This window comes from Pelodiscus sinensis, chromosome 4 (genome assembly GCF_052426305.1).
Source record: "Pelodiscus sinensis isolate ZL-2025 chromosome 4, ASM5242630v1, whole genome shotgun sequence".
Classification (NCBI taxonomy): domain Eukaryota; kingdom Metazoa; phylum Chordata; order Testudines; family Trionychidae; genus Pelodiscus; species Pelodiscus sinensis.
In genome coordinates, this window is record NC_143055.1 from 121,384,880 (window position 1) to 121,410,222 (window position 25,343).

Below are 25,343 nucleotides of genomic sequence, written 5' to 3' on the forward strand. Positions count from 1 at the left end.
AATTCAAGCGGCCAGTGTAGACAGCTAGCAAGTTTTTCCGGAAAAGCGGCTGATTTTCCAGAAAAACTGGCCAGTCTAGACATAGCCCAGGTGTGGCCTCACCATAGCCGAAAAAAGGGGAATAATCACTTCTCTGGATCTGCTGGCAATGCTCCTCCTAATGCACCCTAATATGCCATTAGCCTTCTTGGCTACAAGGGCACCCTGTTGATTCATATCCAGCTTCTCATCCACTGTAATCCCCAGGTCCTTTTCTGTAGAACTGCTACTTAGCCAGTCGGACTCCAGCCTGTAACAATGCTTGGGATTCTTCCATCCCAAGTGCAGGATTCTATATTTGTCCTTGTTGAACCTCATCAGATTTATTTTGGCCCCATCCTCTAATCTGTCCAGATCACTGTGGGCCAATCAGCACCTCTCAGGCTCTGCCCACAAAGCTAAGCAGCCAGCATTTCCCACAATATACCCTGGCAGTCCCAGCACCTCCTCCCTGAGAGCTAGAAATGCAGACATCCTGTACCTTTCTGTTCCAGCCAGCCTGTGCACTTGCATCTTTCAATGCTCACTCCATTGCCTTGCCATTGTGGTGCATGTTCCCAGTAGAGGCCATCTTCAAAGGATCCCACCCTCCTAAACCCAAATTGCATTGTGGGCTGCAAACAAATGGCCCCCGGCTGTATGAGGCTCCAGGCAGCTTGTTGAGTAGTCCTGGTTTACAGCACTCAAGCTCTAATATGTTGAGCAAGATTTCAAAAGAAATGCCAATGTCCCGCTGAAATCAACTAACAACCTGAACACCTGCTGACAAAGAAAAAACAATCTAAACTCTCCAAAAACTGTAATCACAATGAGATTTAAAACAGACTGAAAAGTAACACCCTAAAAGGAACGGTCCCTAATCCTGCCACAGCAGTACAATGTCAGGTCTAGGGGAGCACAGATGTGAGAACTGCCCAACTTTTCCAAAGGTGCCCAAGCAGCTGCCGCTCCGCTTCCAGATCCGGTTGAACGCGAAGGGAGCGGGACCCATCCGTCGGTCCATTCACCCACTGTCAGGAAAGCTCAGCGGCTGGGAATGGCGCCGTTCAGTGGGCGCCGCGGGCAGCGCTCGGGGCCGGGAGGCGGGTCCCTGTCGCACAGGAACTCGTTGCAGAGCCGGCGGCCCGGTGAGTCAGCAGCAGGCGCGGCGGCCATGCGAGGGTGGTACGGGAGCAGGACGCTAGTCTCAGCGCTGCTGGGCGGCCAGTCCCAGCCTTCGGGAGCTGCTGCTAACAGGCGGCTGCGGGTTGCAGCCCTGAGACGCGCCTCGGGCGGGCAGAAGGGCCGGGAGCAACAGCAGCTCTTCGATACGGCTCTGCTGCAGTTCCTAGTCTGCCCTCTCTCGAAGAAGCCACTGAGGTGAGGCCCGTCCCTAATGCTCCTTCCTGCCCTTTGCCGCAGACGCATTCCCCCCTGCACCTCGGCAGCGGCCAGCCGAGTGGCCCTCCCCATCCCCCTTCTTCGGGGATACGATTTTCACTAAGAGTGACAATTTTATATGCGGCTGATTTCAAAGCAGGTGTGAAATTTCACTGTCCCATTGAACATAGCAATTGCCCTTAATCACAACAGAGGAGCTGGTTTTAAACTCAGCCCTAAAGCTAGTTTGAACGATAACATATCCCATCAGTCCATCTTGGCAAGTCACTGGCTTTCCTGTTTCTGTAGTTTCCTGTTAACTGAATTGTACATATCCTCTTGCTGGGAGGCGGTTTAAAATGGAAGGAGCCTGTATGTCAAATACTCTCAAATACTCTCACTTCATTTTCACCTGTTTCCCTCTATGGGCATGCTATTTGGACCTACTAGGATTAATAAACACAGCAAAAATTGGAACTAGAATATAATCTTTTGCATTCATGACTGGGACACATGCTCTGCAGAAGCTCCAGTTTGCCATAATTTATTTTTACATCTATCTTCTATATTGCAGACACAAACACAATAATAAAATACTGCATGAGTAAGTAACTGTGAAATACTACCAAGGTGAATGGAATTTTCTACACAATCGTAATTCCCAACTGCAGGGGCATAAGGTGCCCAACTGGTTAAGGAGTTTTCATTTTCATAATTTAAATGTTATACATTTTGTTATGAAGAGAGTTGCATCCTGCCTCCATTCTATATAGTATCTCTTACTGAAGGAATGTTTTTCTGCTTTGAGAATGTCCTGATTACTTTGTTAGGATAATTCTAATATTTTTTAGCTACATATGTTGATCATTATTTCATTTGTCTTCTCACCCTCAGTAAACATCCTCCCACCAAGTCTTTTTATCTACTGTTCACATTTTTTACATTATTTGATCAGGTATGAAGAATCCACTAATGAACTAATTAACCAAGAACTGGGCATTGCGTATCCAATCACTGATGGCATTCCTAATATGATCCCTCAGGCCGCAAGGATGATTGACAGAAAGATCCAAGATGAAGAATCAAAGAAAACCTAGATAGCTGTTCTTAACAGCAAAACCTGAGCACTAACCTACATCCACAGTAACTGGGAAGAAAAATGTTCCTGTCTCTGCCTACGCTAACTGTACTTGTTCCATTATTGTCCTTAGTTGGTCTGCTTTATTCAGCCAGTGTGGATGAAAACTTCCCAGAGGGCTGCACCAGCACAACGAGCTTGTGTTTCTACAGTCTGCTTCTTCCTCTTACCATACCAGTCTACATGTTCTTTCACCTTTGGACCTGGATGGGTATTAAACTTTTTAGACACAATTAATAAGGCAAAAGCTTGGAAGGCACCACAAAAATGACTTGCTACCCTTGTGGCTGCTTTGGGTGTGTGTGTGTGTGGGGGAGGAGGGGAGGAAGAGCCCCCACCCCCACCTATTATATTACCCAAACCTTACTATTATATTCCATGCTGTTGCAGTAGTCTCCTACTCAAGACTAGCAATAGTGGTGGTCTTTATTAATTCTTCCAATGCCATCTGAAAATGTAGCTTTTTGCACAATGGCCTAATTTACTGCTAGGAGAGAAATAATGTTCTCTTGTTCCTCCTCCATAGTCCCATTAAAACCTGTGGGTGTATTTTAAGGCTTCACCACAAGCATGTCAAGGGTGCTGTATCTCTTTGATAAAGAATAAACTTTGTGCACTGATTCATTATTTTAAATAGGTTCTCTGTTGCCTTGCTGGCATGACTTGGTGTCTGCAGTGGAGTGCTATGGAAATAGAGTATAATAAATCAAACATATCTGCATGTGCTTTACAGATTCTGTATTAAGAACTCTTCAGTCACTACTGAAATGCAGCCACATTTTAGATAGCATCCATGTAGGCATCTGTAATTCTGTAGGTTTTATTTAGATGTGGAAGTGAAAAGTAGTTTTTCTAGTTAAATTATAGGGCGAATTAAGAACATAAGAATGGCCATCATGCATCAGACCAAAGGTCCATCTAGCCTAGTATCCGATCTTCTGATAATGGCAAATACCAGATGCCCCAGAAGGAAGGGAACACAACAGGTAATCCTCACAGGATCCCTCTTTTGTCACCCATTTATAGACAAACTAAGGACATCATTCCTACCCATCCTGGCTAATAGATTCATGGAGGTCAGGTCCACCAATGGCTATCTAGCTTTTTTTTTAACCCTGTTAAAGTCCTAGACTTTACCACATCCTCTGGCAAAGAGTTCCACAGGTTGACTGTGCGCTGAGTGAAGAAAACCTTTTGTTTTGAACCTGCTGCCTATTAACTTTATTTGGTGACCCCCTAGTTCTTATATTGTGGGAATAAGTAAATAACTTTTCCTTATTTATTTTTTCCACACCAGTCATAATTTTATAGACCTCTATCATATCCCCCATTAGTCTCCTCTTTTCCGAGCTAAAAAGTCCCAATCTTTTTAATCTCTCTTCGTATGGGATGGTTCCAAACCCCTGATAATTTTTGTTGCCCTTTTCTGAACTTTTTCCAATGCCAAGATATCTCTTTTGAGATGAGGTGACTATATCTGTATGCAGTATTCAAGATGTGGGCATATCATGATTTTATACAGAGGCAATAAGATATTCTCTGTCTTATGCTCTCTTTTTTAATGATTGCTAACATTGTTGGGGGGTTTTTTGATTGCCGCTGCACACTGAGTGGATGTTTTCAGAGAACTATCCACAATGACTCCAAGATCTCTCTCTGACAGAGCATTTGTCATTATTGAAATAGGCATTATTATTGCCAGAATAGCAGAACTGGCCAGTCTATTCATGGCATGAGGGAATCCTGAAATCTGTGCCAACTGCCAGTGGATAGCAGTAGTCTGGCAGTTACCAACCATATCCTCTCCCCAGCCTCTTGCAAGATCTATGGTGACTGGGGAAAAGTAGTAGTAAAAGAACGGAGCAGGGCTGAGAATCAGGCCTATTAGAGTACCCTCCTTTAGGTAACTTTTAGAAATGGGTGAGAACCTAAGTCTTCATCTCCATTAGGGGTAATGCACACTATGGGGCTGTGTCTACACTGGGCCACTTATTCCGGAAAATCAGTCACTTTTCCGGAATAAGCTGCGAGCTGTCTACACTGGCCCTTGAATTTCCGGAAAAGCAACGATGCTCTACTGTACAAAATCAGCCGCTATTCCGTAAAACTATTCTGCTCCCGCTCAGGCATAAGTCCTTATTCCGGAACACTGTTCCAGAAAAGGGCCAGTGTAGACAGCCCAGTAGTCTTTTCCGGAAAAGCGCGTCTACATTGGCCACAGACGCTTTTCCGGAAAAAGGGCTTTTCCGGAAAAGCAGCCTGCCAGTGTAGATGCTCCTTTTCCGGAAAAACTGAAAACGGAATAGTATTCCGTTTTAAGCATTTCTGGAAATTCATGCCAGTGTAGACACAGCCTGGGAGTGCAGTGTTTTATAAAGCACAGGAACATGTATATGTATTGGTCTGGATACACTGATGGTGCATTTCAACATAGCTCTGTCTGAAACTATTTTAAAGAGCAATAGGGAACCATCCTTGGGCAAAAGCTGGGTTTACAGAGCGCAATTAACCCAACACCACATTTTCTGCATTAAAAATCACAGCCATATATAGTGCATTACCCCACCATGTAGACAGCCTGTAGTCAAACAGTGCCAGTCATCTTAACTTAAAGTAGGAGCTTCCACCTAGACAGACAAAGACAGCTCTATTGTTGAGACAGACTGGTGACAGCAAAAGTGACACCTGTACATGAGTTAGAACATCTATGTACAAATCATCATTAGGCATGCTGTTGTCACCCTGACATAAAAATCAAGAGGATAAGGAAGAAGGAGCAGAAGAATCTTCCTACATAATCTTTTAGCTTAGGTTGGAAATGTGCTTCCATTTACAGCATGGTAACATATTTCCATGTGAAAACTGAAGAGTCAGGTCTGTGTTGGGTATCTATCCGGGTACTGAGATTTATGCCAAATGCATCTGACTAGTCACATATATGGTAACTAGTTAACATAGGATGGATCTTCTAATGCAGTGGTTCTCAAACTTTTTGGCCTGCAGCCCACAATGTTCAATGCAAACCAAACCTTTCCACAGGCCACCAGCCAACCACCCATGTTGACAAAATGTGTGTAGGGCAGGCCTAGATAATATAGGGTGCACGGACCTGGCCTGTAGACACAGCAGGAAGCCTCAGGCAGACTCCCTGCTTGCCCGAGCTCCCACACGCTGCTGAGAAAAATGGCTGCCAGGCTGTTTGTGTTTCTCAGCTGTGAGTAGGGAAAGGCTGCCCCCATGCCCTAGCACAATCCCCCTGGCTGGTTTCTGACCATCTCCCCTCCCCTCAGGCTCTTATTCACAGACCTACATCGCCCCTGCAGCCTGTGTGGGGGTGGAACAAGCTGAGAAGCTATCAGTGCAAGGTCTGGTTGGGAGGTAGTTCAGGAGTGGGCTGGGGGTGAGGGTTTGGCCAGGGGGTAGTGTACAGGAGTGGGTTGAGGGTGTGGGGTCTGGGTGACAGGTAGGGTGCAGGAGCAGACTGAAGGTGACAGGGTCTGGTTGGGAAGTAGGGTGCAGGAGTGGGCTAGGGTGGGGGTTCTGGGTGGGTGGGGATGCAGGAGCAGGCTAGGAATGGGAGGGAGAGAAGGTGCAGGGTCTCGGTGGGAGCAGAGTGTGTGTGGCTCTGCACCTTCTGCTTCTAGGCACCACCCCTGCTGTTTCCATTGGCTGTGATTCTGGCCAATGGGAGCAACGAGGAAAGTCTCCAGGCTAGCAGTTTCCTGCACTGCTGTTCCCCCAGCCAGGAGGTGATGGTTCCCTTTCAAGCCAGATCCAGGCTACGAGCCTTCCCCTCCTTCCCTCAGCAGTGGGAAGCCAGTGGTGGTGCTCTAACCTCACGGGGGAGCTACAGAACTAAAGCACCAACACAGGTTCTCTGTTTCGGGGGAGGGGCACGTCAAGTCCCGAGCCTACAGACCACCTGCAAGATGAACTGTCACTAGTGATCCATGACTAACTCTGGGAAACAAGAGCCCACCCCTTTGTATATAGCCCATGACGACAGCAAACTATGATGTCCGATACTATGAGGTAAAGTATGAGAATATTTATCCTATTTTCATAGAACTTGTATTTAACTGGTTGGTAGTTTACATATTGTGGCAAAGTTCTGGCCGTGCCTCAAAGGTCTCACGCTACTGGCAGATAATATTAGTCTCAGATTCTCTGTGGTTCTATACCTAACCCTTCTCTTTACAGGAGGCAGAGTCCATAGCAGTAAACCATACTCATCACAGGCTACTCCATGGTTTGGGGATGAAAACCCTTTGATAATCCTGGTCTCCCTTCCTAGAACAGACTGTGTTGGTGTGGGGGAAGGTTTGGGGATAACCTGGGCCTGCCCACTAATCTTGGTTCTGACCTAGGGACCCTAAAGTAGCAGCAGTCAGTTATTTTTCCATCCAACTTAGCAGCTTTTTCCCTGGGCCACTTCTCCAAACAATACCTCCAAAATATTTCCCTCTGGTACCTGTTAACCAGCTCTACCAGCTTCTTGTTCCTCCTTTTCTCTTTCTGGGCCATCCCTCTTTGTCTTCCACCTCTCCTTAACTGGGGGAGACTTTTTAAAGTACCTCCACTGGCTGTAATTGGCTGCAAGTGTTGAGTGACTTGCCTGAGGGAGCAATCTATTTAATTAGCCCTAGGTATTTTCCTGCCTTTTTATTGCAGCAGGCTCTAGTAATTTACTCTGGAAAGAGAAAACCACTTATCCAGTGCCCTGTATACCTGCCTTCCACCAGAGTGTAGTAGGCTGCTGGCTTAGGTCTGTCACATATCATCATCCCACTGGCTCAATACCAGGTGACTGGCCAACTTGGGTCATTAAATAGTGCATTCTGGACAGCCCATTGGCATTCCCATGGCAGCTTCCTGCTCTGTGTTGCACCAAAAACTGGAATGGCTGGAGGGACAGAAACCACCTGGTCACTTGCATTCTTTTCTTTGTTTTGCTGCATCCACTGGAGAGGGGCATGATCCACCATGAGAATAAACTTGTCTGAGCAGATGTAACAAGGCTTTCATTGCCCATTTAACGGCGAGACATTCTCTCTCCACTACTGCATATTTTTGCTCCCTTGGGAAGAGTTTCCTGCTAAGATACAGGATAGGGTGTTCCTCCTCCCCAACCATTTGTCTCTTGTTGAGGTTCTGGGTGCACTTCTCCTCTCACCTATTAATTTATGCACATCCCATCCATGGCCCCACAGAGTCGTGGGACCTCCTCCTCTCTATGGCCAACATGGCAATTTATAAGACTAGGGAGCAGAGGTTGGCTGAGGGAGAGGCCTGCAACTGGGGGAAGGGGCTATTTCTGCTCCTGTATCCGTTCATGCATCGGGGCAGAATTCCACTAAGAGCCAGCAGACGCTGCCCCTCTCAAGACCTTTGAGGGACAGTGGGCTCTGTCCAGGGCTCTCTGCTTGGTATCCCCATCCAGTTCCCTTGTTTTAACCCTTTGACCATCCCTGTTTTCTCTTTGTCCCCCAGAATCAGTTGGAGTCTAGGGCTCTTTGGATCCTACCTGTAGACTGGGGGAGGGTCCTCCTGGACCCCAATAGGACAAGAGTGTGGCAGGCTGCTGGCTTAGGTCTGTCACAATATATGAATGCATATAAACAAAAACCAAACCGCAGGAAAATACTAAAGATGTTTAGTTAATGAAAAATTAAAAGCACATTAGTAAGATGCTCTAGGGAAAATCAACTAGTTATAGTTTGGGAGGGCAGAGGGTATTTTTGATGTGTTTCTTAATGAAGCAAAACTATAGTCAGACATTCAATGCTGTAAAGCATGGCATAAATGACAGTGACCCTGCATATTCACACTGCTGTGGTAGACACAGGGTGGGAACCATTGGCAGTGTGGCAGGGAAGAAGAACCACAGCCAAAAGAAAAACAAATAAGAGTTGTTGCATTTCTCTTGTGGCACAGATTGGATAATCTGAGTACTCCACTGTGTAGTGCTATTAGGAGTTTGGAAAACAGAAGCCGATCTGACCCTATGATGCTGTGGTGAGTTCTACACAGGTCTCTATTAAAGTCCTTAATTCACTCAATTGTTTTTCCAGTGTAGCTGCTGCCAGATCAACAGAAATGGAAATTGAAGCCTCCTTTTTAGCTACATGATTGCACTGCAGAGGTAGCAACACCACAAGCCATCTCCCAGACTGTGCCACTAGTACATCTCATCCGTGGTGGGTGGGGGACTATCTCCAATAGCAACAGCAGCACTTAGTCTCTGGGGCCAAGAACTGACTTGGCCACTAGTGCTAGTCATGGAGATGTCTTGTTTTGTAGACATCTGTTTGCTTGACCATAACTTTCACATACAGCAGACTACCCAAGAGGTAGTCTACACAAGCGGATGACCAAGCAGTGCATGAGCACTCCATCAGGTAGTGCTGATAATATAAGTCTGGGAAATAGAAGCCTCTATAACCCTATAGTGGGATTTCCACAGAGTGCGTATTACCATTTCTCTTAGCCAGCCAGTTACTCCCCCCTCCCCCACCCCAAACATTTGTATTAGCCATTTGTTTTAACCAAACAAAGTTTAATTGCCAGGTGTGCCAAGAATGAAGCTTTTCCTGTCAGGATTCTAGCCCACATAGAACTTGCTTTTAAGTAACTTCCACAATACTCTCCCCCCATTCATTTTTAACTGGATTTTAAAATGCCTACTAAATGCTAAAAAGATCTCCTTTGTGGATATTAGCTATATTAAAGGCAAAGTTTTCCAGAGCAATATATTCAGAGCTAACAAAATAATCAAGCTTGATTTCTTACTTTCAAGAAGTTCTCAAATGCTTTAGGTGTTTCGCTCCTTAAAATATGCCACACGTCATGCACAAGGTGTTCTCTTCTAATACTCAAACACCACCAATTTAGGAAAATGATTGGCTACAAAACACAATAGATGGTGTCACATGCTTTACATTCATTTGGCTTAAAAAACATTTAAAAAAACCTCATTGACTTTGATACTTACATTATGTATACGGCACAGAATTTGGCGGTCAATATTGTAAACCACAATTTTATCTTGCATGTCAAAGATGCAAGGGTATTCAGTCAGTTTCAACAAAGCCCTCTGAAATAATAAGAAAGTTACATTTTCCTCTTGAAAATGAGTTTTAAAATGTCACTTTGTGGTCGTAACTCCTGAACACTAGTGTCAAAGACAAGCTGGATTGTCAGTTCTTCCTCTATCAAGTCACATTATGAACATCAAGGCCATATTAATAAAAGAGATGTGCAAAAATTAAATCCCTCATTTGTGTTAAAATAGCCACTTACAGGTCTGTTCCCCCCACTTTAAATACCTCAATTCCTGACATTCTACATCCTTATGCACAATACCTCATTGTAGAAGTTGTCCTCTTGAAATCAGAGCTGCTTTGGTAAATTGGCCCTGGGCATTATTATTAGCAATGAGCATGGGCAGTAGAAATTCCCAGAGAGCATATACAAATTTAGCATATTTTTTCACAATCTATTGAATTTGGTAGATGTTTTCACTTCCCTCAGTTCTGTTTGACACAACTCTTTAATCATAGCTAGCATTGAAATTTAAGGCATGATAAATACTCTTAAAGCAATATAATAACCAACTAAATGGGACACTGGGCTCGGGTTATAAACCCAAGGGTTGACAGATATTTGTGGATTTCATCTAAATTGCAAAATTTACAAAATCTGAATACAGCCTAGCCTTTGAGAATGGACCATTTTATGATTAAATTTGCAGCAAATGTATGAGAAATGCTGCTGGCTTGGAGATATCTGAATGGCTTGAGAACTGTGCCCTTCACTATAGTATCAATGGCTACTCAAATATTTCTGTTAGGTTACTACAGTTTCAATCTGGCATACTTCCAAATTCATTTTGAATAGGTTGAGCCTGCTCCTGTCATTTGCTGTGAGTAGCTCAACCATTTTATCACCATGGAAACCCCTTGAAGTCAACAGGGACCAGCTTAGTTTCTACAAATTAGAAGATCTGGATCTTAGGGGCTTAAAAAAAAACCACCCTAACAATCCAAAATAATGCACAGATGAAAAAAAGAGAGTCACATCCCTCTTTCGATTACATCTCCCCAGCTGCAGGGGAAGAAGAATAGCATTGTACAATTTTACAACTAGAAGGGTCTAGAAAGAAAAATGCAGTGTTAGTTAATTAAAATGTATATACAATTATACTCTGCAGAACACCATTGTTTTTCTACCACAGCGGATGACCTCTCAAACTATTGTAACATATGAAAAATGAAAATATTAAGTGAGTGTTGAAAGCTCACCACACAAGGCCATTTTACACTTTTTTTGTTTTAAACAAAGGTTTGCAGTTCAGTTTTATTTGTAAAAGCAAGTGTAAGCAGAACACCCAATATTTCCCTTATCCTGCTGTCCTAATGGCTCCTCTTGTAGTAATTGGAAGGAACGATAGCTCTTCCCTAATAATCTGAAGCTGTACACTGTGGAGATGGTGGTCACCGCCAGACTAAATTTTGTGGGCCCAGCACCAAACATAGTTGTGGGCTCCCATGTAGTCATTCAAGGCCCCTGCTGAGTGTAGGCCAGGTGTGGCAGTGCCACAGTGTACCCACTACTGAATCTCAGAAGTGTTTTTCCATTTGAACATACATATCTGCACAGGATTACCATACACAGCTTCCTCACTGAGGGTATGTGTAGAATACATTTTAAAAAAAAACGTCACCTGCATCCACACTGCAATCGCGTTCTTTTGAAATTAAATTGAAAGAACGCAGGGTTTTTTCCGACATTGGTAAACCTCAAATTATGAGGAAGAACGCCTTTTTTGAAAGAGCTCTTTTGAAAAAAAGGCATGTGTGGATGCAGAACAGGGACATTTTTTGAAAGAAGAGGCAGTCGAAAAAAAGCACAGGTGCCCTGGTGGCCATTCTGTGAATAACAATCAGGGCTTTCTTTCGAGAGAGTGTCCATGCAGTCTGGATGCTCTCTTTTGAAAAAGCCGATTGTCCACACCTCAAAACCGGATAAAAAATGGGCTCTGTTGAAAGAAGCTTGCAGTCTAGACGTACCCTGAGCTGTACCCATTTGGGTTTACCAGTATCCACAGTGAACAGAAACTTGATTGCAATCAGAGGAAACTCCCCACAAATTTATCTCCTTCCTTCTAACATTCTACAGCTATGTGTCCAGGACCACCCTATTTCACCAGCCACTGTATGTGATCCTAGCCTCAGAGCTCAATAAAGTTTCACAGCCAGCAGCTACCTGATCAATTCTGACAAATCTCTACCCCAGCACCCATCCTGCCATTTGAGCAAGCCACTTACAATCACCATTTCTCCGAAGTGAGGACTTATCCCCAGGGAACCAGAAGTCATCTGTCTTTCTTCCTCTGCTCATATCTACATGCTATTCTACTACCTGGTCACCCCCATCTATGTCAATGCTGGTTTCCCTTTACCTTAGATATGCTCCGCAGCCAGTCAGTGGGGGCTATTCTCCCCTGTAAGCCTGACCTGCTTCCTCTGACACGCTTTTCCTATTGATGACCTCTGTTCCTTGAGCATAACGCCAGTTTCTTTATCTACTCCTAGCTTAATGCAGCCAAGGGGTCAATTGCCAGAGGCTAGCCTTAGAAAGCTACAGCTACTAGCCACAGGAGAGGTGGCAATTCCAAGTCTGAGCATGCCTGACCCTTGTCACAGCAGCACTTGGGACCAAATCCTCAACGCTGCCCTAGGCAGCTGCAGACTTTGTAGCTAGGTGCTTCCCTCCTCTAGACCAGTGTTTCTCAACCAGTGGTATGAGTACACATAGGGGTACTTGAGAGAAGTCTGGGGGGGTATGTCAACACAACTGAAATTTGGAGGAAACTGAATTTTTTTTTAAGTTTTACAGTGCTTTATTATTTTTATACTTTTTACACCCAAAAATTTCATCGCCTGCCCAGCTATGATTAAGTTGTTTAAACAAATGGTAGAAAAAAGTGTGTATCTGAAAACTGTAGGTATTAGGGGTACTCTTTTTTAAAGGGGGTACTTTTATATAAAAAAAAAGTTGAGAAACCCTGCTCTAGACCATGGCTTTAAGTACCTGAGATGCTCATCTCCTGCAGGCTCCTGCCCCAGATTCCCATGCACCCCTCAGCTACCACACAGTTGTGCAAAAAGTGCAGCATGAATGATTTTGGAGCAGGGGTGGGCAATAATTTTTGGCTGGGGGCCACTTCAAAAATTATTAGAACGACCAAGTGTCTCTTTGTATAAATTGGGTTTAGTAAGAACAATTGGTGGGAGGGAATGGGCAGGATTGACCCACACATCCTGCTAGAGGTAACTAGAAGGCTACGTCTACACTGGCCCCTTTTCCGGAAGTAGGAAATAAGTAGGAATAAGACCCTCCGGAAAAGGGCGCTTTTTCCGGAGGATCGGGGCCAGTGTAGACCTCTTTTCCGGCTTTTTTAAAAGCCGGAAAAAAGCGGCGGACATTTTTATTTAAATGCCGCGGGGGATATTTAAATCCCCCGCGGATTTCCCTACGACGACTGGTGAAATTTACATGCCCCTTCTGGAAAAGGGGCCAGTGTAGACATAGCCGAAGTGATTAGGCCCTTCACACTGGCTACGTCAGTGGTGGCATTCTTATGGGTGGGAAAAGACAGAACCACGACTTCCTGCCTGGCACTGTAGGCAGCATACGGGTGAAGTGTAAGGTGAATTAGGGTTTATTATTGTATATAGTAGATCTTTTAGTAACTGCTTTTGCATTGCTTTGTGCTGTATTATTTGCTTTAGAATTTATAGTATTTAAGGATTAAATTGTATAGTAACTGTTCTTAAGGCTTGTAAACTTAAACAACTGTATTAACTGCTTAAAGCTTGCAATAAATAAGAAAGTGGTTAAGTAGCCCTGAAGTGTACTGGTTTCCCCTGGATCTAAAATAAATTGAACCACACAACACCCCCCATCCACACACACGTACCTTGCTGCCTCTATCAGATAGAGGAAGCAAAGTTGGGGGGGAACAGGGGGTACTTCAAAGCAGCAGCAACACACAGTTCATCGGCCCGTGCTCAGATGTATAGCACTGCCACTTTGAAATGCCGAGGCAGCATTTTAAAGGGCAGTGCCTCACAGCTGATCCCTGACTCAGCTGTGTGGCGCTGCTCCTTTGAAACGCCACCTCAGTGTTTCAAAGCGGCAGTGACACGCAGAGCCCATGGTCAGCTGAGGACTCTCCAGCTGATCCCAGGCTCTGCGCCGCATTTCCACAGAACCCGGGATCAACTGAGGAGTCCCCAGCTGACGCTGGGTTCTGGGGAAATGCCATGTGGAACCCACGGTCAACAGTCCCCAGCTGACCCTGGGCTCTGCGTTGCATTTCAAGTTGGCAGCACAGCATGAAGCCCCGGGTCAGTCTGAGTCCCTCACTGACCCTGGGCTCCATGAGGGTGCTTCCTCTTTGAAATGCACAAGAGCCCCTGCTGGGGACTCTTGTGCATTTCAAAGCTGGCCCACGTGCAGCCTGGAGTCAGCAGGACTTCCCACTGGCCCTCGACTGCACGCAGAGTTCCACATTCGTCCTTTGAAATGTGGAAGAGCCCCAGTGGGGGCTCTTGTACATTTCGAAGGAGGAATGTGGAAGTGCCTATCGACTAGTCAAGGGAAATTCCATCAACTACTCAACTAGTAAATTAATGGCTAGTTAACATCCTTAGTCCTAGTACTTACTGTTTAGGAGGAGTTCTTAGACACACAGACAAACTCTCACAAACAAATAGTAGATTTTGACTTAGAACCATCTTTACAGAGGCTGTGTCTAGACTACATGCCTCTGTCGGCAGAGGCATGTAGATTAGACAGATCAGCAAAGGCAAATGAAGCCGCGATTTAAATGATCGCGGTTTCATTTACATTTACATGGCTGCCGCGCTGAGCCGACAAACAGCTGATCAGCTGTTTGTCGGCTCGCCGCTAGTCTGGACGTTCCCCCTGTCGACATCAAAGCCCTTTGTCAGCAGCCCCGTTATTCCTCGTGGAATGAGGTTTACCGGGGCTGCCAACAAAGGGCTTTGATGTCGACAGGGGGAACGTCCAGACTAGCGGCGAGCCGACAAACAGCTGATCAGCTGTTTGTCGGCTCAGCACGGCAGCCATGTAAATGTAAATGAAGCTGCGATCATTTAAATCGCGGCTTCATTTACCTTTGCTGAACAAACAAATCTACATGCCTCTGCCGACAGAGGCATGTAGTTTAGACGTACCCTAACTGTCTGGGAATTTTTGGCTTACCGAGTGTTCCTGTAAAATTCATGAAGACAACAAGTAGGAGGTTATAATGATAGAGTTCAAAGGTCAGTTTTTAATGGGATATAAACTATAGTTTACCATTTCTCTTTTCTTTGAATTCTGGATTTTGTTCCACTGCTCTGGAGTCTAATAAAAGAAAAATGGATTTTTAATGCTTTAATTCATACTTCAGATAACTGCAAAGCACTCTAGAAAAAAATGAGTTACATACATGTAAACATCTCATCTGGACCAACAAGTAATTAGTGCACACATTTAGCAGAGTGATTTATCATTATTATTGGTATTTTAGAAAATATTGAAACAGATATTATACATAGTTTTATTAAAGATGACACCAAAAAGAAAAACTGATTACTAGTTTCAATTTTGAATGAGGAAAAACCTCAGCCTGGGTTTTTAGTGTTTTTTGTTGTTATTTCTGCTTTCCTCTCTCCTGATCCCTTTCTTAACCTTATTAATTTTATTTTGCTTCATAATATAGGATTTATAATTTCATTGCAGTTGAAGCGTAAACACTGCCATTTTTTAAACAACTACTTTATAGAACCAGAAGGTGAATTATATGACTGAATTACTTATCTAAAAGCATCACTGCAGTATGATTACAGTCACTGGATTATAAGTACAACCATTCAGTTTTATTTAAGGAGCAAAACTATGGTAAAGTCCATTTTCCACATGATGCACAACATTAGGCAAAAGCCGAAAGACATTATTGAGGCTATATTTGGAGTCCAAGAAGAGGAGGCAAATATTGTAGAGTCTTCCTTCTTTCTCCCCTTACTTTAGATATCAGTAAGGTTGTACAATACCCTTCTGTCGGAATAAACTACGCAATTTGCACTATGCAAATTGTGTAGCTTATTCCGAGTCTAGGTCAAAAGAGCTTATTTTGAAATTTGGCGGTGCCAAATTTCAAAATAAGGTACTATTCTAACAAATCCCTTAACCCTCGTGGAATGAAGGTTACAGGGACTCTGGAATAGTGTGCCTGCTATTTTGGGTAATAGTAGTAGCATTTAAAGACACAGCGTTGCTATTTTGGGATACTTCCAGTATCCCGAAATAGTGCCACAGTCTAGATGTACCCTAAATCTTGTTTTCATCAGTACTTAAATGATAGGGTATTTTGACTTCTGTGACTCATTGCTAGACGATAAAAAAAAATTTTTCATTGCTAAAAATGTAAGAACGTAAGAATAGTGGCCAATGCCAGGAGCTTTAGAGGGAATGAACAAGACGACGATCATCAAGTGAGCCATCCTCTGTTGTTTAGGGGTGTACAACACCCAAAATATAGAGTTGCATCACTGACCATCTTGTCTTATGGTTCATGAACTTATCAAATTATTTTTTGAACCCAGTTATAGCTTAGGCCTTCACAACATCTCCTGGCAATGAGTCTCTCAGTTAACTGTTCGTTGTGTGAAGTAGTCCTTCCTTTCCTTTGTTTTAAACCTGCTGGCTATTAATGGGGTAATCCTTAGTTTGTTGTGTTATGTTCAGTAGTAAATAATACTTAATTATTAATTTCCTTCACACCAATCATGATTTTATAGACGGACCTCTATTATATTCCCCCCCACCCACCCTTAGCCATCTCTTCTTCAAGCTAAAAAATTTGAGTCTTTTTAATCTCCTTATATCAAAGCTATTCCAACTTCCTAATAATTTTTAACCTTGATTCTATAGTGGCATTATTATCTATTCCTTTCCTATTTTTTACTACAGCTACACACTGAGCATGTGTTTTCAGAGAACTATCCACAATACTCCAATATCTATGATCTCTTTCTTGAGTGATAACAGCTACATTAGACGACACCATCATTTTGTAGGTACAGTTGGAATTGTGTTTTCCAATGTGTATTACTTCACATTTTTTAACATTGAATTTCATCTGCCATTTTGTTTTTCAGTCACTCAGTTTTGTGAGAGCCAAATTGTCACCTTGCTATTTACCCCTTTTTCAAATCATGTATGTGTGTCAAATAGCACTGATTCTAATAAACATCTTGAGGACATAACTATTTACCTTTCTGAAAACTGACCATATATTCCTACCCTTTCCCCTTATTTTTTAACCAGTTACTGATCCATAGGACAATTTTCTCTTATTCCATGATTGCTTACACTGTTTAAGAACTTTTGGTGGAAGACATTGACTACACTAGGGATGTAGTAGTATAGTTGATAAACCAATAAGCAAAAATTTATAGGTTAATACTATAGATTACATGCATTTCCGGCCCCCCCTTCCCTATCAGTAAATTGTTTACCAGGTTGGCCAGCAGCCTGGCTCAGTCCTGACTTGCAATGAGTCCAGGACCTACCCCTGCTGCAGCTCTGTGTTTAAAGTGCATTAGGAGCTAGGCAGGCTGGCAGGCTAGTTGAGTAACTGGTAAGAATTCAGGTTAATCGACTATTCAATTAACTGATATTTAACATCCCTATTATATACCACACTTAATAGCTCTGCAATTCACGTCTGAGTTCTTTCAATGAAAGACTAGTGACTTATTATGATTTAGTGTATCAGTTTGGTCCAAAACCACCTCTTCCGAACATCTCAATCTGAGACTGTTCCTCAGATTCGTCACCTAAAAAGTATGGCTCAAGTGTGGGAATCTCCCTCACTTCTCAGTACAGGTGGGTACAAAAAATTTGGTTGGCTTGTTCACAATGGCTTTCTTTTCCTTGAGCCCTCTTTTAATACTTCCAGTGGCTCGACTAATTGTTTGGCAGGCTTCTTACATATGATATACTCAAAAACCAATCTGCTGATAGTTCTTGAGTCTTTGGCTAGTTGTTTTTTAAATTCTTTATCAGCCTGTCTAATTCTGTTTTTTATATTGGCTTGCCAGAGTTTAGAATCCTTTCTAGTTTCTTCAGTGGGATTTGACTTCTAATTTTTAAAAGATACCTTTTTGCCTTTCACTGCTTCTTTTATTATGTTGTTTAGCCATGGTGGCACAGTTTCAGTTATAGGATCACAGAAGATGAAGAGACCTCAGGCGGTCCAGTCCAAACCTCTTGCTCAAAACAGGACCAGCCCCATTGGGATGAGTACAGCCAGGGCTTTTTCAAGTCTTGCCTTAAAAAAACTCTAAGAATGGAGATTCTACCACCTCCCTAGGCAACCCATTCCAATGCTTCACTACACTCAGAAATAGTTTCCCTAATATCCAACCTAGACCTCCCCCACTGCAGCTTGAGAGCATTGCTCCTTGTTCTGTCATGTAGCACTACTGAGAGCAGCCCCCTCTCCAGCTTCTTTGGAACCCCCCCCCCCCGCCCCCCTTCAGGAAGTTGAAGGCTGCTATCAAATCCCTTCTTTTTTTCTGAAGTCTAAATAAGCACAGTTCCCTCAGCTTCTGCTCATAAGTCATGTGCACCAGCTCCCTAATCAATTTTGTTGCCCTCTGCTGGACTCTCTCCAGTTTGTCCACATCATTTGTTTAGTTGGGGGCCCAAAACTGGACACAGTATTACAAATGTTGCCTCACCAGTGATGAGCAGAGAGAAATAATCACTTTCTTCGATCTACTGGCAATGCAGGTCAATATGCAACATTAGCCTTCCTGGCAACAAGGATATACTGTAGATTCATATCCAGCCTTTTGTTTACTACTCTAAGTTACTCTAGGTTACTGTGGACCCTATCCTTGCCGTCCAACCTATCTACCTCTCCACCTAGCTTAGTGTCATCCGCAAATTTGCCGAGGGTGCAATCCATCCCCTCATCCAGGTCATCAGTGAAGACGTTGAACAAAATCAGCCCCAGGACTGACCCCTGGGGTACTCCAATTGATACCGACTACCATCTAGACATTGAGTCATTGATCACTGCCTGTTGAGCCTGATGATCTAGCCAGCTTTCTATCCACCTTATAGTCAATTCATCCATGCCATGCTTTTTAAACTTGCTGGCAAGAATACTGAGGGAGGCTGTATAAAAAGCTTTGCTAAAGTTAAGGTAATATCACATCCACACCTTTCCCTCTGCCCATAAAGCTCCATTTAGGAATAAATCAAGAATTACCTATGTTTGAGGGGTCCAGAAGAAGCTGCTCCAAGAAGCAGTCATTAATGGTGTCTAGAAATGTTCTCAGTATCCCATCCTGAGGTGACATGTACCCAGTCAATATGGGGACAATGGAAACCCCCCATAATTATTGCCTTTCCTATTTTTAAAACTTCTCTGTTCTCCTAGAGTAGATGTGGGGATGCAGCCCCTGACTTGCCTGGATCCAGCCCTTGCGCTAAGGCTCTGCCTGGTGGTGGGAGAAAGCAGCTCTATGCGCTGTCTCCCTACCCCTTCCCCGCCCCTCAGGAAACAGCAGTGCAGAAAAGCACTGCATGGAGGCTTTTCCCCTGTCACTATGATTGGCCGTAATCATAGTGCCCGGGTGCAGCAGGGAACATAGAATCATAGAATCATAGAATAATAGGACTGGAAGGGACCTCGAGAGGTCATCGAGTCCAGCCCCCCGCCCTCAAGGCAGGACCAAGCTCCGACTACACCATCCCTGACAGATGTCTATCCAACCTGTTCTTAAATATCTCCAGAGAGGGAGATTCCACCACTTCCCTTGGCAATTTATTCCAATATTTGACCACCCTGACAGTTAGGAATTTTTTCCTAATGTCCGATCTAAACCTCCCCTGCTGCACTTTAAGCCCATTACTCCTTGTCCTGTGTTCTCTAAACCTTTAATCATTCTTGTCGCTCTTCTCTGCACCCTTTCCAATTTCTCCACATCTTTCTTGAAATGTGGCGCCCAGAACTGGACACAGTACTCCAGCTGAGGCCTAACTAGTGCAGAGTAGAGCGGCAGAAGGACTTCACGAGTTTTGCTTACAACACACCTGTTGATACAACCTAGAATGGAGGTATGTGTGTGTCTCCAGGGAGCTCTGCCAGGTAAGTGCCCCACTTCACCCAAACCTGCTATCCCTTGGCTCATCTGCTCCTCCTCTGCCTGCTGCCAGTGGCTGGAGCCTCCTCCCCGCCTCTCTGCCCCCAGCCTGACTTTCCTCCATCTCCGCCAGTGGGTTAGCTTGTGCAGGGGGAGGCAGTGGTGGCCCCAAACTGGAGTGGGGTGGGGAAAGACTCAGTACAAGCTCCCCCCCCCAGGGTTGGGCTCAGCTGTGCACTAGGTTAAAGGATCTGCTGCGCAGCAGGAGGAGGGGGTGCAAATTTTTCCTTTGCCCCCGGGCACACAACACGCTCGCTATGCCTCTGCCCACTCAGCCCTCCCATCCTCATCCACTGCTGCACCTACCATCCTTCCAATCTCCCAAACTCCCAACCCACTCCTTCTCCCTTCCTCCCACCCAGACCCCACACCACAAGCCTGCTTCATAGCAGCCCCCTCCAACACACAGAACCCTTCATTTTTGGCTCCACTCCAGAGCATAGGTGGGCCACAAAATCCATTAGCCCACTCCCCAGGGTCTGATGTTTGAGAGAAACATGGGGAGTGTCTTTCTGCTTCTCAGTTGGGGGCTATGTTGGTGAGGGTTGGTTTTTTTTGTTTTCACTTCTCACTCGTGTGGTTCCCCGATTGATTTTCCTGTGGGTCAGCAGTCCCCAAGCTAAAAAAGTTTCCCCATCCCTGTCCTAGAGGATGTCATCGTTACCAGCCTGCTCAGGTGATCAGTAGTATATTTCTACTGTAAGGGGAGGGATAGCTCAGTGGTTTGAGCATTAGCCTGCTAAACCCACGGTTGTGAGTTCAATCATTGAGGAGGCCATTTAGGGATATGGGGCAAAATCTTTCAGGGATGGTATGTGGTCCTGCTGTGAATGCAGGGGACTGGACTTAACCTTTCAAGGTCCCTTCCAGTTCTAGGATATAGGTATCTCCATTCATTTCTTTCTTTCTTACTCTAGTTATCCAAGCATGGAATTTCTATCTATAGAGATTTGTGGTACAGTTTAGTTTTTTCTCTATATTTGATTTCATGCATCCTTTCACATCTAGTGCTATTTCCCCATCAGAATGCTCTGTCATTCCTATGTATTTTGTAGTCTGGTATTACTGTTCCCATTGATTATCTATTCTGTTGTGATTTAGGAGGAGCCCATTCCTTCTGTACAGGTTCCTCCTTCCCCAAAAGGTTCCCCAGTTCCTAATAAACCTAAAACCCTACATCATTGTCTCATCCACACATTAAAAACCTGAAGCTCTGCCTAACTGTCCCTGTGCATAGAACTAGAAGCATTTCAGATCTTGCTACCAAGGAGATCCTGGACTTCAATTTTTCACCTTATATCCTACATCTGGAATCCAGGATCTCTCTCCTCCCTTTCCCTATATCACTGGTACTTATATGTAAATATTATCATCAGTTCCTCCACAGCACTACACATAGGCCTTCTAGATGTCTTGGGAGATGTGGAACCTTCATGCCTGACAGGCAACTCTCTATAGTTACTTCGATCACCACAAACCCAGCTATGTATATTTCTAACAACTGATTCTTCCATCTCTAATAGCCATCTCTAACCGAGATCTCTTCTCCTGGAGAAGTATCCTCAATGTGAGAGGATACTGTGACATCTGGAAAAAGGGTCCCATGGGATTGTTTCCCTTTGCTCCACTTTAATGTTCTTCTTCCGCAAGATTTTCATCCTCAGCATTACTGAAACTGACAGACTCATGGGTGGGACCCTGGAAAGTCTCAACTATATCTCCCTCTGTCTTCCTTAGCTCCTCTAGTTCAGCCTCTCTGATCTCCAGAGCCCACACATGCTTAAACTGAGAGTAGCGTGGTCTCCTTGTTAACAGTTCCTGAAGGGTTAAGGGATCAAAGCCTCACTAAGAAGCACTCAGCATCACCTAATAGGCCAGTAGGCTTAGAACACAGACCTCTCAACAAACCATGCTGTATACTTCAGTCAAGTAGCAAGCACATGACAAGCAAACAGACATCAAACTCTGTAAACTAAGAACAAATGATGCTCAGAACCAAAGTCCACTATTAGATAAAGATACAAGAGACTTACTTCAAGGATGAAATTTACACCTGGTCTCTGCTGATTTCAGCCATCAGTGCCAAATCATGGATGTACCTGAAGCGAGTTAACCTGGTAGCCCAGACTCTCCTACTGCATTTCTTACTCCCCTCCTCTTTCTTGCTCTGTAACTATAAGTGTGGCTTTCTGCTTCTGCTTCTCTCTCTCTTCCACGTAACGGGAAACTTTTAAAAGATCTCCAGAAGGCCTGAAGTGAAGTGAGCTGGTGCTAATTGATCCAAGGTAGCACTGTCTCAGCTGATCTCTAATCTGCCTGAGACAGCTCCTTGTCAGATATTTTAATTGTCTCACTGCTCATTAACAAGGGAGTTGGCTTTTTTCCCTCGTAGGAAAAAGGGCTGCCTTTCTTCCACTTTATCCCAGCCCTCTGACCTGACTTTGTCACAATATTCAATCAGCCTGAGATGCGTATAGTCAGACCCCGTTCTCCAAGATGAAATTTCTTCATATCATATATATAGTAGCCCAATGTCTGTGACTCTGTAACACTGAAACACTGGCTGTTTCCTCTGACAGGCGCTGTTGCCTCCCACCGTGGTGCTCGGCTGCCTTCTGCGCCGCTCAGCTGCCTTCTGCGCCACTCAGCAGGGCTGCTGCACGGGAGCAAGTGGCGCAAGAAGCCATTTGGGGTCCACGCTCCCCATGCTGCATGGGTGTGCTGCATGGGGAGCGCGGGGCCCAAACGGCCACTTGCACTGCTTGCTCCCATGCGGCGGCCCAGCTGAGTGGTGCAGAAGTCAGCCGAATGCCACAGCAGGAGGCAACAGTGCCACCCAGAGGGAACAGCAAAGGAGCGGGGCCTGGCCGAGCATGTGTCTCTGACATCAGGAAAGGGCGCCAGATTCAAAAGGAGGAAAGTGGAGCAGACACAGAGGACGTGGAGGGGACAGAGAGGAGAACGGAGGAAGCGGAGGACAGCGAGAGAGGGAGTGAGAGAGACACAGCAGGAGGAGAAGAGAAACACAGAGTGAGAGGCAGGAGGGGGAGAAGAGAAAGAGAGAGAGATGGAGAGAGAGGCAGGAGGCAGACGAGAGCTGAGAGAGAGAGAGGGCGAGGCAGTAGGAGGAGAAGAGAGAGAGGCCGTTTGCGCCACTTGCTCCCGTATGGCGACCGGCTGAGCGGCGCAGAAGTCAGCCGAGTGCCAAGGAGGGAGACAAAGGGGGGCAGGGCGGTGACATACGTGCCCACAGGGTGGGGCCTGGACGAGCGTGCATCCCCGACGGAGACAGAGGTGAGTGGAGAGAGAGTGAGAGGCAGTAGGGGGAGAAGAGAAATAGAGAAAGAGAGGCATAAGGCGGAGGAGAGCTGAGAGGGGCGGGGAGGCAGGAGGAGGAGGAGGAGGCGAGAGAGAAAAAGACACGGAGCGAGAGACCAGAGGCTCAGGAGAGAAGACTGACATGGAGGAGAGACCTGAAAATCCCGTCTTATGATGGGCTAATTGGTTAGTTCCTATATAAGACTCGTTTAAATTAAAGCAGTACAAAACCTTGTATGGACACTCTTGAATAAGTTTAAAAATGGGTTGTGTCAATTTTAATATAATTCAAAAGTGGGCTTTGCACCAGTATAACTACAAGGATTTCATGCCATGCATTTGGTTAAACCAGTGCAAAATAGTTTGTAGAGAAGTCTGAGTAACAAACAAAATCTAGAGTGAAGATTTGTTTCAAGTTATCACAGAGTTCCCTTCCATGACTAAAAGCAAATTATAATGTTCTTGGTGAAAAGTTTCAAAGGACTGTATAAAAGCATAGTGATTCTGATGGATAAACACAAAAATGAGAGGAAATACAGAAGGCCAGATCCTGCTTTCCTTGGAGGGGCTTTGCAATGAATGGCCACTAGACATGGCATAAGTTCCTTCCAGGGTGCGCATTTGTATGAGTGCACACAAAGAATCTGAATCCTGCCCACCTCCTCAGCAGAGCCATGTAGCAGCACTCACCTTCCTTGGAAGGTGAGCTGATGGTTGTGGGGTTGTTGGGAGAGTAGGGGGGCCATGACCTCATGGAGGCTGCCTTTGAGGTTGGGCCGGGACTACGGCCACATGGTGTCAGCCCCTGGCAGCAGTGTTATGGCTGCCCTTGGGCCCAGGCTGGAGCCACGTGGCAGCCGCTCCTGGGGCTGGGCCATGGCAAGATTAGGGCTGCATGGCAGCTGCTCCCAAGGCCAGGCTGGGGCCAGAGCCAGTGTCGCATAGTGGCTGCTCCTGAGGCTGTAGTGCATGGATAGCACCTTAGTGTGCCTGAAAAGCTTTCAGGTTATGACTTGAGTAGAGCTCTCTTCTCTGTATATTTTACTGGCATTTTTTTGTCCAAAGTATGCTTTAGGTTTGACCAAAGGCTCTTTAACTTAATTGCTTTTTATATAATATCTTCTTATGCAACTTTAGTCAATGGAGTATTCCCATGAGAGAAAATGGAGGAAAAGGGGCGGCCATGGACCGTGTGCTTACCACACTGGGCCCTTCAGGATTTTCCTGTGGTGTAGTATTGGTTTGTGCTACTGCTACAATTGATGCCTTTTGAAAGTGTCTCTTGTATAGGACAACATTAATATCATGGTGCCCCTTTTTTATGTTGTATCTGAGGAATTTTTGGATCATCATGGAGGGGGACTGCTCATATATTTGCTTTGTTTTATATATCTGTATTATCTAAAATGCCAAGCACTATTTTAAATACAAATTTCTAGACCATATTGTAGGTCTCCTGTAAACATTTTGATAGTGACAAGAATTAAAGTAAGCCCTTTGCAGGGGAGAGGAAACTGATACTTGCATTTTGTGATACATGTGGGACTTGGACTAAAGTTATTTTCTTTGTTTTGGAACATTTCACAGTTTAAGAAATCTAATAGCAGTATTCATCAAATTAATTTTAATGAAAACACCCATATTAAGGAAAATATGTCCATGGACTTAGGGCGATAGGGTGAAAGTTATGTTTCATACAAAATAGAAACTAATAAAATGTATAAAAAAAGTTAATTTTTACAGAAGTAAGAAGAATCATGTTTAAATATTAATCTTCATTGCACATATCGGAACAAATGCACATGACCTCAATATTGGTTCACAAGACAAAACTCACTCTGCTCATGGATGGAAAATCTTAGCGGGAACGCTGGATATGGCCACCTCGGGTGTGGAGGAATCTCCAGATCATGTAGTGCCAATATTGACTACTATACCAACTCTTTTTCTCAGCCACCAGTGAAGGGGTGAATGTAACCAAGGAAAAAAGAGGTGTAACTGGGCATACCTATGCCCAGTCAATCCCAACCACCAAAACAACCCTTGGAAGCCATTGGCAACTGGCACAATTTAGAAAAACCTTACTGTTATGAATGATGTCTTGGGGCCAGCCTAATACTCTGTTGCTCTAGGAATGGGGGGATATAAAGCTAGACCCAAGGACAGAAGGGCTGGACCCAAGGATTTGGCCCCAATAC

At 44.6% G+C, this 25,343-nt stretch overlaps 3 protein-coding genes and 1 long non-coding RNA gene across 5 annotated transcripts in view; 3 read left to right on the plus strand and 1 right to left on the minus strand.

Annotated features, from left to right (window-relative positions):
- LOC149524576 (uncharacterized) overlaps positions 1–25,343 on the plus strand; it is a 40,876-nt gene that overhangs the window by 14,104 nt on the left and 1,429 nt on the right. The gene's annotated exons all lie outside the window — the stretch shown is intronic.
- The window catches only part of LOC102463678 (E3 ISG15--protein ligase HERC5), a 62,341-nt gene that overhangs the window by 13,516 nt on the left and 23,482 nt on the right, over positions 1–25,343 (minus strand). For both annotated transcript variants that reach the window (XM_089778088.1, XM_006111053.5), the window contains exons 15-17: positions 14,924–14,971; positions 9,528–9,629; positions 9,326–9,439 (exon numbers count right to left, since the gene is read on the minus strand). In XM_089778088.1, the coding sequence (XP_089634214.1) occupies positions 9,326–9,439; positions 9,528–9,629; positions 14,924–14,971 (264 nt within the window). The remainder of the gene's footprint in view (positions 1–9,325; positions 9,440–9,527; positions 9,630–14,923; positions 14,972–25,343) is intronic.
- PYURF (PIGY upstream open reading frame) lies at positions 1,173–2,495 on the plus strand. The gene is made up of 2 exons (XM_075929579.2): positions 1,173–1,398; positions 2,354–2,495. The coding sequence occupies exons 1-2, from the start codon at positions 1,193–1,195 to the stop codon at positions 2,493–2,495; spliced, it is 348 nt and encodes a 115-aa protein (XP_075785694.1). The 5' UTR covers positions 1,173–1,192.
- PIGY (phosphatidylinositol glycan anchor biosynthesis class Y) lies at positions 2,558–3,173 on the plus strand. The gene has a single exon (XM_089778089.1). It carries the CDS (start codon positions 2,558–2,560, stop codon positions 2,771–2,773), a length of 216 nt encoding a protein of 71 aa, XP_089634215.1. The 3' UTR covers positions 2,774–3,173.